Raw genomic sequence first — 14,110 nt, 5'->3', positions numbered from 1 at the left:
TCCTACACACACCAAAAAAAAAAAACAAAAAAAAAACAACCAAAAAAAAAGAAGCAAAAAGTGGAAGCGAGAACAATCTACAAAAGACAAATATAGAAGTATTCAGGGAGAGTGCCAGGAAGGCTATAGCTCAGCTACATCTAAAACTGGTAATGGACATCAATAACAACAAGTAGAGCTTTTACCACCACATTAGCATTAAACCCCTGAATAAGGAAAACGTGGGATATTTGCTAACTGGGGACTGTGATTTAGCGACAGCAGGTTGTGTAATGCTGATGTACTCCATAACTTTGTTTCTTTGTTACTTTGCTGACATGATTCCAGGCCTTAGCAGTCCAGAGACTACCTTCAAGAAAGACAATTAGTGCCAGTGGATAAGGATCAGGTCAGGGATCTCCTGAGAGACCTCCAGTTATGCAAATCCACCAGATGAGAGTTAACTGATACCATTGGACGGTTGCTCACTATCACCTTTGTTAAGCCATGGTGAAGTCATTTTTCACCAAGTGAAGGAGAAGAGTGTGACTGGGAATGGCCAAAATAAATTTACCCAGAGTAAATCATGCTTTAAGACTGGTCTGTTTTAAGGGGAAAACAGCAGATGTTGACATGGTCATTGTATCCAAGCTGGAACATTTCAGTCTAAGTGAGGAGACACCCAAATGTGAAAAATAACTATGTGGATCACTGGGCTCAAAAGCTGGGAGGTTAATGGTTTGTACCCTACTTGGAGACAGCTGCAAGAGGAGCTTCCCAAGGACTATCTTACTTAATACAACCTTAGCAACAACGTGAAAGGGGAGAAACAGTACACCCTCATGAAGCTTGCAGATAGTTCATTTGCAGTTCATTTGCTCAAAGGGCAGAGCTGCATTTCAGAAGAATCTAGATTCTACAGAAGTGGCAATCAAATTCCATAAGGAACGATGCAAAATTTTGCACCTGGGATGGATGAACTTCCTGCAATGGCACCAGCTGTGGAAGGACTAGTGCTTCTAGAGAAAGGAAGGCCTGACATGATCAGAGCAGAAAATTGGGCTACAGACCTACTCCTTGAAGTCCCTTTAAACCTGAATATATGAAATATGAAAACTGAAATATAAACCTGAATATATTTATATGAAAAAAAGTTTACCATGTCTTTCTTTGGAAAGATTACTCTGCTACATAAGCACTTCCTTAAACTTTCAAAGAAAGGATTGAAACTTTAGACTTCTATTTAAAAATTTCAAGCTTTCCATTCTCTCACAGACCTGAAGTTACACAGTGTACACACCTAATAATAAAAAGCTGGCATACAAGAAATATGCCATACACTACTTTGGAAGAATTTACCTTGGTATCTCTGAACTCTGCCTTTTCCAAATGGCATCGGTAGATTCAAAGGTATATAGTGCTCATGATTACAGACTACACGAAGAAATTCAAATTTGAATTCAAAAAGAGCCTGAAAAAAGAAAGTATAAATTAAACAACTGATGCAGTGATTTGAATAACATATTAAAAACAAATTTCTAACACAATAGAGTGATTCATTTCAGTCTTGCACTATGTTGGATATAGACCTGTCAAAGTTACCCATGTCAGCACAAAATAAATCCAGAGTAACTCATACTTAACAACTGATCCTATTTACTCTTCCCATTGTTCAAAGTTTACAACCTGATTATGTAAGAAAAGTTTGGACACATAGCAGAAATTCTTTGGGCATCTGATACATGCTTTCCCCACTCCAGTAAGTGTAGCTGAAGATATTCAATATCAACTCTTCCAATTTCAGACTTCTTGCACTCATGTTCAAAATTTCTGCCTAGTGTTGTGTTGGGGGTTAGCACCCCCACATCCCAGCACTTCTGTGATTCACACACTCTTGGGTGGCAAAATTGCACCTGAAGATGGAAATCAAAATAGGAAACAGTGGTCTGATGGGAAAAAACAATGCTCTAGGCACAGAGCAGGGACTTCTAATGTAACTGGGAAAAGGTCTGAAGACTTAATGCAGGACTTTATCCCCATGCATCAAAAAGAGACAACACTTAAAATAGCTTGTTTAAAAACACTGAGTACCTTCGGATCTCCGGGGGCAAAGCAGCTGATGTAGTTATTGATTTGCTTGAAAACAAAGCCTCTATCCATAAAAGTGAAACACCTCTGGGGAGAACAAGTAAAACCAAGATAGAATTGATTTACTACTGTCTTGGAGTTCAGTAATTATATTTTTGTATTTAATAGGTTTATTTTCCAAACACATTATTGACATTTCAGTTTGAATATAAAAAACAATAAAAGAAGCAAACTAAATATATGTGTACATATATGAATACTAAATTTTCCCTTAAGAGTGCTCATCTTAAATCACAAATAAAAAACAGTTTAAAAAGAACTCTATCTTGACAGAAATATCATGCCACTAGAAGTTTTATTTACCACTTAATTCCCATCCTTTTTTATCCCTTGTAAATATTATTGGCTGAAAAATGAAAGACACTAAAAATCTTTCTACATAAAATGCATGCAAATAAAGCACTAGTGAAAACTTCTGCAGGATTTAAAGGCAACCCAGATGATATCTTTAAAGAAAAAAAAAAAAAAAAGAAAAAATCTAAATACATTTTGAATATAATGTAAATTAATTTCTTAAATCTGAATGGATGCTGTATTAATTACAGAAGATGCAAATTATACTTCAATGCATTTTAACATGGACATAAAATTATATTTAGAAGGCTTTATGCATATTCAGCTTTATATGAGTTGGCTTTAAGATTCCATAAAATCCATACAGAAGCAATATTATTGAAAGAATAATCACAGAGTCCAAATCTCTTGTGTACCTACTTTTATAAAGGCAGCCAGGCTATGGTTTGCATTTTTTGAGGCCTCTGGATTGTCTCTGTACTTCTGAGTGATGTGTGGCATTAGCATATTAACAACTGTTTCCACTGCATGATGAAAGGAGGCGGAAAATCTCTGGTTTCTCAACAGCTAGAAATTAATTCAGATGCAATATTAAATACAGTTTATAACACTAGAATATATCAGAAAATTTATTTTAGATAATACATAGATAACCTCACAGGGAGAGAGGAAATAGTTTTCGAATTTCCTCCATTTCTAGACATCAGGGGAGAAGGATTATTTGTTTAAAAGCAAATATTATAAAATGCACTAGCTTCTAGTACTGAAATTCAAGCAAGGCAGTCTTTGATGACATAAACCACACGTATAAAAGCTTCTAAGCATAATGCATTAATATTTTTAAATACTGCAATATACACAAGCTTAAGAATAAGAGGGAGTCTTTTAATTTTACCCATCTTCCTCTCCTAAGCAGACAACAGTTGGTTCACATATACTAACTAGATTATCAGACAGCCCTTTCTGTCTTGAAAAAAAACCTCATTTTTTGCTGTTCTGTAACTATCTTGGTAATAACTGCTTTCACCATTGAGGAAATTATCATCCATGCTTTTCTTTCTCTTACTCCTCAGCAACTTCAAAATCTCAGCTCTTCAGGCATCAGAATCTTACTCTCTGTGTTTTCAAGTTTCCACAATCAGAACTCTTTTCTCTTACTTTTTGGTAGTTTGCCAATTAACTTAAAATATTTCCTCTTCATTCATAATTTCTTTCTTTCCACTCACCACCTATATTATCTTCATCAATGAATTTGTACACTCTGACAATTTGGTCAGTAAGTGCCCTTCAGCTCTTTGGCACTGCAGTCTTTTATTTCTCTACATCTTACATCCTTTACTAAAGATTCTGTCTTTTGTGTGAAGAGAATTAATGACATGAGGCTGATGACATCAGAAATTGTTTCAACTGTATGGTCATCATGTCTTTTCTTTTTGAAAACTGAAACCAAAACATTCACGTGGTCTAAGTACTTTTACTTAAATAGTTTTTTGAACTACATTAAATGCAACATTCCTAGACAGAACAAGTCATTGTCAAGGCCCCTCATATATCAATGATTACATAATTTGCTTCCTTTGTGTTTGAATTGTGGTCCAAAACCTCCAGCTCTAGTTTTAAAAACATTAAAGAATAGACAGTAAGGCTGAAAAAGATCCCTTTATAAATATAAACAGTATTGATGCATGAAATAGCAAATAAGAACTAGAGATTGCTGGTGAGTATGCCAGTGTCCTACAATGCCCTTGTAGCTCAGTCTTTGTTGGGCTGTAATTAACATAATTCTTGCTATAGAAATAATTTTGCTGCACATAGAAATGCATCTTTTTAGCAGATATCATAAGCAGGAAATATCTGAGTGCATGTTGCATTTATTACATTATCTAGTAAGGCAGAAAAAATCTAGCTAAATAGCTTATATTTAAGGGGCCTGTAAATCAAGAAGCAATGTTCAGGGGTGAGAATACTTGCAAACTGTAGTAAATTCTGCTCCTCTCTCTCACATTACAGAGAAGGTAGCAATTAGGTTAGTTAAACTGGGACTCAAACTCTACTGATCATACCACATCATATTAAGTGTGGAACTATCAAGCTTTTTTCCTGATCATTGTACAACTATTTTTTCCCTCTTCCAGTTGTATTCTAAATACACGATGAAAATAGTGATAACAACATCACAACAACCTGATATGTTACTCAGCTGAGCTGTATACTTGAAACTGTCAAGACTTGTTACAATCCAAAAGTAAATAAACTAAAAAGTTGTCACCAAAGCAAAAAACACTGCTTACAGGCTAAGCTTGTAAAAAAATGCATTTCTGAAGTTTTAGCATTCTCCTTCCAACGTAGGAAATAACACAAAATTAAATATTGATATTTCTTACTACATACAGAAGACTGCAAATTTCATGACTCACTGTTCTCAGGGTCATTTAATATCACAGCCACAGTACTGCTCAGGAAAAAGCCCACATTTTTTTGGATAGTGCTTACATCAAAGTCCACAGTGTTATCTACTGCTCCCATCTTCTTTGTACCACAAGAATTACAAATTCCTAATAGAGAGTTTGATGATTTACACAGACTGCTCTACTATATGGATTTTAAAGGTTTCTACTCTCTTATACTATTGTTGAATCCCACCATGTATTTTTTTTCTAGCTAATATTTCAACTGATTTTCCTGATGCCTCTTTCTCTCCCTTTCTTTCTAATATGCAATAAGAAACATGTGACTGGAGAAAGAAGAGACCATATGAATCTTCCTTCGAATATTTTTTTGCAGCAGTTGACATACCTTCACTTTAGAGTTTTCTATCAAATGTTGAGCCATTGACTTTATCAGAACTTCAAAGAAAAACCATGAATACTGTAGAGAAAAGAAAGCATTCAGTAAGATTGCCACTTGCATTCAACAAATATTTCAATACACTTAGTTCCTTGTTCTTCAGTTATGACTAGATAAGAGCACACAGTAAAATGTACAGTTCAACACTTACCTTAAGCAGCTTGTTGCTTGTAAGAAAGTCAGCAGATGGCTTTAAAATTGTTGTCATTGACTTTGTCAACTCTTCATGTACTGTCTTATATTCAGAAGCAACATAGGGCTCTGCTTTATATGCATACTTGGGAAGAAAAAATAGAATTAAATATGAAATTATGGCACAATATGAAAGAATTGAAATTAAAGAGATGCAACTGAATTTAAATATATTCTTTCTTAGGGAAATAAAAAAAGAAAATATTCAATTTACTTTTACCTACCTTCACATATGATCTCAGGTAGCTATCCAAGCCTTCTTCATGACACTGAGCAACAATATGGATAATAACCCTAAACAGAAGTCAGAAAACAAGTAAACCTATAAAGAAAATTGTGATTGCAAGAGCAAAAATGCTACTCAGTTTCAGATTTATGTGATAACCCAGTCATCACACAGACTCTATGAAGCACTTAAAATTCTTTACCTTGTCACATTGACTGCAACTTCCTCTTGAGTTGCTCTGGTGAGAACTCTGAACAACTGGTTTAGAACAGTTGGCAGGAAAGCTATCATCACATGGCCTTCCATAGCATGAAGGCTCTAAAAGAGAGTAGTAATACTGTCACTTCTGTGAATCAACAGCATTTAAATCACAAATTCTGAAACCATAAAATTTATTGCAAGTCTTTTTCCTAAAATACAAGCTGCTTGCACCATTTGGTGTTTATTACCAAAAAATATGGCACAGAAAGCAATTGAGGATATTTTCTAATATAAATGTTTAGTAAATGTTTTCTACAGAAAAGTAAAATAGGGATACAATTAGGTGTTATTAACAGCATTTTAGAAGTATTTATCTGTACTTTTCCATTGACATACACTCTAGGTAATGATTCAGTGAAAAGTCTGTCCATGTGCCCAGCAGCACACTGAGACTGACATTGGTATATTTTGGTATTTCATCCACCAATGCAGACATTTAGCAAACAGAAGTTCCACAAAAACATGCAGATTTCTTACCTGTGCTAAGTGCAATACTACTTATACTAGTTACTGCTAAACAATAAACTAGCAACTGTGTCAAAACCCAGGATGAACTAGAATCCCTAACTGCTTAATGGAAATTGGAGACAGTGAGTTATTAATGACAATTTCTTCCTGATATGCCTTTGCATTCCATCACATGCAAAAGATCCTACAGACATAACCACCCTAACAGAAAAGGCAGTGTATGAAATTCATCCTACAGAGTATTTTGCCACAAAATTCCCTGGAATTAAAGAGAATTTGACAAAAGGAATGTATTTGCTGAAAGTGCATGCAGACAACAAATGTCAAACATTTTCATTTATTGTTAGGTGTTAAGCAACTGTCTTGTCTCTGTTTGCCTTCACACCCACGCTATTCAGGAGACAAAATGGTCTTTCTTCCTATGTGATCTGTGTCAGAAAAATTTGAAGTGAAAACCATGCACTCTATTATCTAATCCTGAAAGAGAACTGAAGACATGACAATGACTTTCTAAGTAAAATTGTAGAAAAATCAAGAGCCGTGACTTCTCATAATATCCACACCCTCAATTCAATTTGATTATTTTGACAAACTAAGCCATTAGTATTTTGAAATTACCACTCATAAGGCTGACCAATACTGTCTCATTATTTCTTTGTGGTTTCCTCTTACATTGCAATTGTAAATTTATTTAAAGCAGAAAGTATCTTTGTGGGTTCTTTCCACAGCATATTCCATTAATACGAGTCACAGTCACAGTACTAATTATTACACTGAAAAATGGGACCTATAAAATGTCTGATGCTCCAAGGTTTTGAAAATGCACAAATGAGTTATATAATCTGTTATTCACTGCCATTTTATACCTTAAGATATTTTACAAGATCAGTTCCTAGTGCACGAGCTCCGGACTCTGTTTTCTGACAGTACTGAAAAAAATTATGCAAGTGCTGGTCCTGTCAAAGACAAAAAGAATAACAAATTAAACAATATCTAACATTGCCATCTATAACCCATTAAAAATATTTACATGTATAAATACATATCTTTGTCCATAGATTCAATTTTCTAAAATAACAGTTGAAGTGCACTATTCTGAAGACTTATTAAATCTTATTTTTTAAAATGAAATTTCAAGTGTTTTTTGAATACCTATTATAGAATATGCTACCCATATTTGCTTCCTACTGGCATGCAGAAAATAGCATACTTAATTATCCCAACCAGTCATAATATGTTTTATATGAACAGGTCTAACAGGACTCAATGCTTTGCAGACATGCCAGTGAACAGCTTTTAGACAGCTATAACCTCTCATCTAACTGGAAAATTCAGACTGGAATGGACGACAGGAGACAAAAGGCACATGTTTTGAATAGCTTCCATTTAAGATCTTCTGTTTTTCACATCTGATGTAAAAGAAAGAGACCATGAGAAGAGCCCAAAGAGACAGAACAGGGATGAGCATACTGAGTTTAAGAATCTTCCCATACATTGTATATGCATACTATAAACATACAAAATTCCTAAAATGTTTTCTAATTAAGTTTGTTTTATAACTCACCTGTGTATACACAGTTGACACCAGATGAGTGGATATTTTCAACAGTTGTTTGCCTCCATCAACCCATTTAATTTCAGGACCAGAATGCTGCACACACACAGGAGGTAGAAAAGTAAAATAATGTAGCAGTAAATTAAAGTAAAACAATTAACAGTACCATTAACACTTCTTTCAAAAAGAAAAAAACAGGTTGAAGAAATGCAGTGTGCAATGAATAAAGTCATAAAAAAAGCAAAATTATGCAGGCAATATTTCCAAAAGCATTTATGAAGCTTAAAATGTTTTTTACAAGTCCCACAGTAGTTTCCTTGATGGCTAACAAAATTGATTCTCTGTGAGTCACAGATTTTGTGCTTCCCCTACAACTCTGCAAAGAAACTTCTGACTAGAAAGAAATATTTAGTAGTTTTCTCAGAAAAATAACACAAGGATTTCCACAGATACTCACAAGGTTTAAAAATTAATGCCTGTCACTGATAGGTAGCAGCCAGACCTTCCTTCTCATCCCATTTCCAAAGAACTGAGAATGAGAATGCTGACCCTGACAGCCAGTTAGGGAAAGATTTTATGGCTAAATCTACACCTAGTCATATTGGTCCTAACCTTCTACCCATAGGCATGAGCAGAGACAAACAGCAGAGGCATAAAGAATACACCTACAACGTGAGAAGATGAAAGATGTGAAGGAGACAATGGTTGGAAAGCTTACAGCAGAGTTTAAAAAAGACCAGGTGGTAGAACAGGAGGAGAGCAGCACCTCTTGATGTTGTTGATTTTAGGTCTCTTCCTCCAAGATTAGTCAATTTTGTCTCTGCATTTTAATCTCTATCAAATTCCCTATCACATTTTCATTTTGTATCCTCCTTGGTATGATTTATATTACCACAATTATGCAAGCTTTCTGCTTTGAAAAATACAACCATAAATTTTACTCGTGAAGTATAGAGATCACAAAAATTAAGATGTGAGAATAACACTTGTTCAGGAATAAAGGACTTACTGAAAGGAGACAGCATGAAATGCTAAAAAAAATTTAGTAAAGGACTTCAGATTATTTGCATACCTTTATAAGCTCAAAATAATTTTAAATGTTTAAAAATTACTGTAACTTCAAATTAATTATTACAGAAAATTAAACTTAAGCATTTCTTAATTTTATCAGCTAAATAACAACAGAAGTAAGTATTTAACAACTTTCTTTTTACAAGAATTTGACTCAACCTGCCCTAATATTTTTTTTTTGTTTCCCATATCTCATTGGGTTTGTGTCCTCTAAGTCAGACATCTGACTTTAGCTAAGCATTCCATTTCAACTATAAAAGAAAATAAATTCTACTGGAAAATTACTTAAATCTTATCAGCAGAATAATGGGGAATTACTACCAAGCCTTCTCTCCACAATGTTTGGGTTCATTTTGAGATTATAGCCATTTTCTACAACATACCTTTCCAATACCCACTTCTTGATAACTAAGATAGCCCGATGGAAGATTTGCTGACACTGGGATTTGTTGCTCATTGGTGACCACTCTTCCATCTTTTATCAAAGGAAGCCAAGAATACCCAACTACAGAATATGAAAGGCAAGTAATTTTAAATATTACGAAACTTCACATACACCCTCACAATAGAAGTATTACCAAATAATTCTGACATGTAATTCATTAAACAGAAAACCTTACTGTAAAAGCCAAATGATTTGTACTCAAACAACTACAAAACATTGAAAGCACGAAGTAATTGTCACTGATTTTGAAAAACACTATACATTTGATGGACACTCTAAACCAAAATTTGAAACATTAAAATTAGAAGAAATATCTTATTAAATATTTCAGTCAGTACTATGTAATTAGAAAGCATTATATGGATCACAAAAATTATGGGTTACCAGATAAGCATACTTCAAAAAATTTCCCTACTAATTACCAAAAGTAAAGCATTAGTGTACAAACCTTGTGTTTCAACAACATCTTTCTTCTTTGTACTCCCTTTGCTTGAATTATCACAGCTGACATGGTAGAAGGTGAACAACAAATGGTGCTTTTCATGTAACTGAGTGGGCAATTCTATTTTAATCTGAAAGGCAAAGAAATCTTTGTAGAAGTTTTCAGCTAGAGCCCTGACATGTATTACTGGTTCTACATTTAAAAAGCAATTCCAGCTTGTACCTTACTTGAAGCTAGACCACAAATCAAACACACAAAACTTAAGAAAAATCCTTAGAAATGGGACCTGATTTAACGGAGAACTTTGCAATCCTCTAATATTTTCTTTTATTTTCAAAACTTACATAGTAAGTTTCTGACCGGGTAAAAGTTTCCTCAGAAAGGCAGCTTACCTCATCATAAAACTCTGGATTTTGATGGTGATGCAGAACAGCAGCAAATGCACTCCTAGTAAATACTGGTCCACCAGGCCTACCATAGATACACTAAGAACAGAGAAAAGGAAAAAAGAACAAAATGACCCTGTGATCCTTTTTACTCCAGCTTAGAATGTCTCACTCAGAATCTGAAGTATTTTAACTTGTGTTTAACTTGGTTTCTTTACATGATGTTTAGTCTGCCTGCTGTGCAGTAGAGCTGACCCTGTGATTTCACTTCAGGACATCTCTCACACTTCTCTACTTCTGTTCTTCCAGGCACCTTTTATATATTGTGATAGCTCATAAAATGGAGCTTGGCTCTGCAGCTGATATAAATCCCAAATGTTGAACTTACTGGGGAGCAAGTATAAGCTACCCTTATTTGCAACAAGTTTATTCTTAGAATTTTAGTAAAAAAAATATTAAAGACATTAAATACTCTGAGGACTCTTTAGAAATCTCTTTTATCAGAAACAAGCAAGCCATCCAGAAGTTACTCTCGAGCCACCATCCCAAACTAGATCAATTAATCCAGTACTACTGTTACTTAGCTAACTACTCACTATTTACTTCTATCAGCCACAAAAACAAGAACACTGACCTTCAAAGGCAAAGAATCCTCCTCATCAGAATCCTTGAACTCAACGCACACTGCAATATTTCTAGCCTAAAGCAGTAGTTAAAAACATAAAGCCAAGCAATTAATCATAAGGATCATCATAGAAATAAATATGTAAACAATCTTAACCAAACCTGAGAAAGAAGGTGGTACAGGTTTCCTCTACTCACCTTTGCAAAAGACTTTTGACTGTCATATTTTAAGTGCTTTGGATAAACATAAAGATGATTGTTGTAGATGGTAAAAGGCTGAGTGCATTTTGGTATACAGGGAACAAACTCCTCTATTTCAAATGCTGTGAGTGTCTTGGTACTGTTTTCAAACTGTTTCATGGGAATGTATGATGAGTTAACATAATCTGAAAATACATTGAAAAAAACAAATAAAGAACAGAAAAGGAAAAAGCCTGCATTTCCATTTAACAGTGTTTGTTAATACTTACTTGGAAAATCTGGTGACACATTGTCAATTGTAACATCCAGATTTCCTAAAATAACAGGAAGTTTGGCCATCTTTTCAGGTCTGTAGGAAGGAAAAAAAAAAAAAAACACGCCTCAATGTCAGGCTAAATGCAAATCAGATGCCAGCAAAAAAAGATAATAGGAAACAGAGGCAAAAGTAATATCCTGAAACAGGAGTATGATAGGAAAGATGGTATGAGGATGCATAACTGATCTGGTCTTGCTTTTTGCCTAGATACACAGTTTTCTTTTCCATTAAATTCTCATGGGGAAAAAAAAAAAGTCTTCACACATGTGTGTGTCAAAGTTCACAGGAAAGCATGACTTTTTCTTTCTTTAAACCAAAAATAAACTCTTTGTCAAAGGCAAGTTTTGTCATTATCATTTGCAGCAAAGAGGGAATCTGTAAGTAATTTTTAAATCTCAGTGGCCAGTGATAAACACTCATGGTAGTAGGATAAAGCAGGGGGAAGGGAAATCAGCAAGTTTCTATCTCCTCCTTTTTCTAGACTAACAAGTCACCCTGCAAAACCCACCAACTACAGATGTTATCATGTAGCTATTTCAGAAAAACGAAGTACAAGTATTTTCCATGCCAATACCGTGCAGAACCCTTTATTAGTAAAGACAGTCAGCAGCATGATTTTTAAAAAAATTAAATTTTAAAATTTAAATTTTAAAAATTAAAAATTAAAAATTACTGCACAACAAATGGATGCAAAGTTTTCCCAAAAAGCAATCCCATGCTGTGAAGCAAACATCTGGTTGGAGTCACGATTCTAATTCCAACAGATACTCCTCAGATATTAAAGCCCCTTTCTTACTGTAATTCCTGTGAAACAGTGTACATGGTTCCACAAACAGGATGCTGAAATAACCAAAAGCACTGCCTTTACTGACAACCTAGTGTAGCGGGCCAATTTACTGTTTGTTTCAATTCCAGTCATAGCGTTTATGGCAAGGAATATCAGCATACAGAGCAATTTCATTGCCACATGAAGTTGAAGAAACCTTCAGCCACTTGCTAAAAGTGAGCTAAAATATCTATTACAAACCTCATCTCCTTATCAGATTTGCTAAGCAAGAAGAAAGAAACCATAGCCTGTGCCTTTTCTGCTTAGTGATGGCTCAAATTAACACCATTCCTGCCAACTGTGCTGTAAGAGATGTGGAAATTTCTTTGCAAAGCAGCAGAGATTGCTCTATTATTTGACATCCTATTCAATAAGGGGATTAACGATTTTGTGAACATGGTTATCTGTAAGTAACTCCTAAATCTTACACACAAACTGATGAAGTCTTTAAGAATACTTTGTAAAAGAATGATAACCAATGTTCTGTTATTTAGGTATCTTGAGTCACACACATTCCCAAGGAAGGAGACTTGCTTGAATCCTTTTCCCTTGAATCTGTTCCTTGTCCAAGGTCAGGGAACAGATGATTTATGCTCATACTTGTTTTCCCCTTTGACAAACAGAAGAGCATATTGTGCAAACAGAAGTGCTAGCCCAGAGATACTTCAGGATATGATGATGACTGCAAGTTACATGTGGGATTACACTTCAGTCCTGCTTGTAGCCCCCAAACCCTCTAAAAGATCTGCATCTTGTTTGAAGGCCTTAATTACATTTATACAGATTCTGTACTTGATGTGAAAGACATGTATAGATATCAACATCAACATATTAGATGTTTCAGTTCAACACCATAACAAAATATGGTGTGGCTTAGGGAGTGAGGGGTTTTAGATTGGTTTGTTTCTATTTTTTTCAAGTAAGAAAATCAGACTTACTTCCTGAAATCTGCTAACAATTTCAACATGTCTTCATTTGAAAGTTTATTACTGTCTTGTCTGAAGAGAGCAGAAAATCTTGCATTTTTGTCCAGGGTTCCTGAGGCATCTTTAAACAATGTCCTGAAAATAAAAATCGTGCTTTCAGATGTGTTTATGAAAATGTTGAAATTGATTTCAGGAAAGTTTTGTATTACAAACCAGAATATACTGCACCAACCTTCATTAATATTCATTAAGCATTTAATATTCTTGTCATTGTAGGTGAGTTTAATATATAAATAGCTCAGTCTAACAAATAAGTGTGAACCATTTCATCCTCAATAACAAAAAATACCGACAACAGAAACCAGCTGGCAATATTGACAGTTTGAACAATAACGTAATGAATCTTTATAATTTTTTTCCTACTACAGAGATGAACTGCAAGTTTGTTGGAAATCTTTGGTTAATTGAAAGCAAAAAAAAAAGAAATAATGTAAATAGCACATGACATTTTACAAGAAGGGAGATGCAAAAAACCATGTTAGAGAAAAGTCAGGAAAAAAATACAGATTGACAAGATTTGTCCTCACCTAGCTGCCCAGGCAAAAGGCATTCTATATTGACCTAATCTCTGGCATGCCTGCTTAGCATTCTTCAAAACTTTCTGTGCAACCTACAAGGGACATAAGAAATAGCCATATTTGAAAAGCTACATTTCTCTGAACCATTAGTACACAAGAAAAAAACCCCACATATTGACACTGATATGAATTATAAAATCTTCTTTAGAAGATTATAGATTAATCCTAAGTATGTGAGGGGAAAGACAATTGATAATGCCTCTTAACTATTAATTTCAGGCTAAGCACAGTGGGCTGATTTCACAGCATTTTGTGGGTGAAAACA

The 14,110-nt window shown here is 34.6% G+C and overlaps 1 protein-coding gene across 9 annotated transcripts in view; it reads right to left on the bottom strand.

The window, feature by feature from the left end:
* DOCK9 (dedicator of cytokinesis 9) overlaps positions 1–14,110 on the bottom strand; it is a 110,382-nt gene that overhangs the window by 32,473 nt on the left and 63,799 nt on the right. For all 9 annotated transcript variants that reach the window (XM_088051585.1, XM_088051588.1, XM_088051590.1 and 6 more), the window contains exons 14-30: positions 13,795–13,877; positions 13,220–13,342; positions 11,409–11,488; positions 11,137–11,324; positions 10,949–11,014; positions 10,321–10,413; positions 9,935–10,058; positions 9,425–9,546; positions 7,980–8,066; positions 7,282–7,371; positions 5,889–6,004; positions 5,685–5,754; positions 5,420–5,545; positions 5,218–5,289; positions 2,842–2,988; positions 2,071–2,154; positions 1,339–1,450 (exon numbers count right to left, since the gene is read on the bottom strand). In XM_088051585.1, the coding sequence (XP_087907711.1) occupies positions 1,339–1,450; positions 2,071–2,154; positions 2,842–2,988; positions 5,218–5,289; positions 5,420–5,545; positions 5,685–5,754; positions 5,889–6,004; positions 7,282–7,371; positions 7,980–8,066; positions 9,425–9,546; positions 9,935–10,058; positions 10,321–10,413; positions 10,949–11,014; positions 11,137–11,324; positions 11,409–11,488; positions 13,220–13,342; positions 13,795–13,877 (1,783 nt within the window). The remainder of the gene's footprint in view (positions 1–1,338; positions 1,451–2,070; positions 2,155–2,841; positions 2,989–5,217; positions 5,290–5,419; positions 5,546–5,684; positions 5,755–5,888; positions 6,005–7,281; positions 7,372–7,979; positions 8,067–9,424; positions 9,547–9,934; positions 10,059–10,320; positions 10,414–10,948; positions 11,015–11,136; positions 11,325–11,408; positions 11,489–13,219; positions 13,343–13,794; positions 13,878–14,110) is intronic.

This window comes from Pseudopodoces humilis, chromosome 2 (genome assembly GCF_049639895.1).
Source record: "Pseudopodoces humilis isolate 2021_Gansu_Grassland_sample_001 chromosome 2, ASM4963989v1, whole genome shotgun sequence".
NCBI classification, from domain to species: domain Eukaryota; kingdom Metazoa; phylum Chordata; class Aves; order Passeriformes; family Paridae; genus Pseudopodoces; species Pseudopodoces humilis.
The sequence above is the reverse complement of the archived record's forward strand: the minus strand, read 5'-3'. Positions and strand labels throughout refer to the sequence as shown.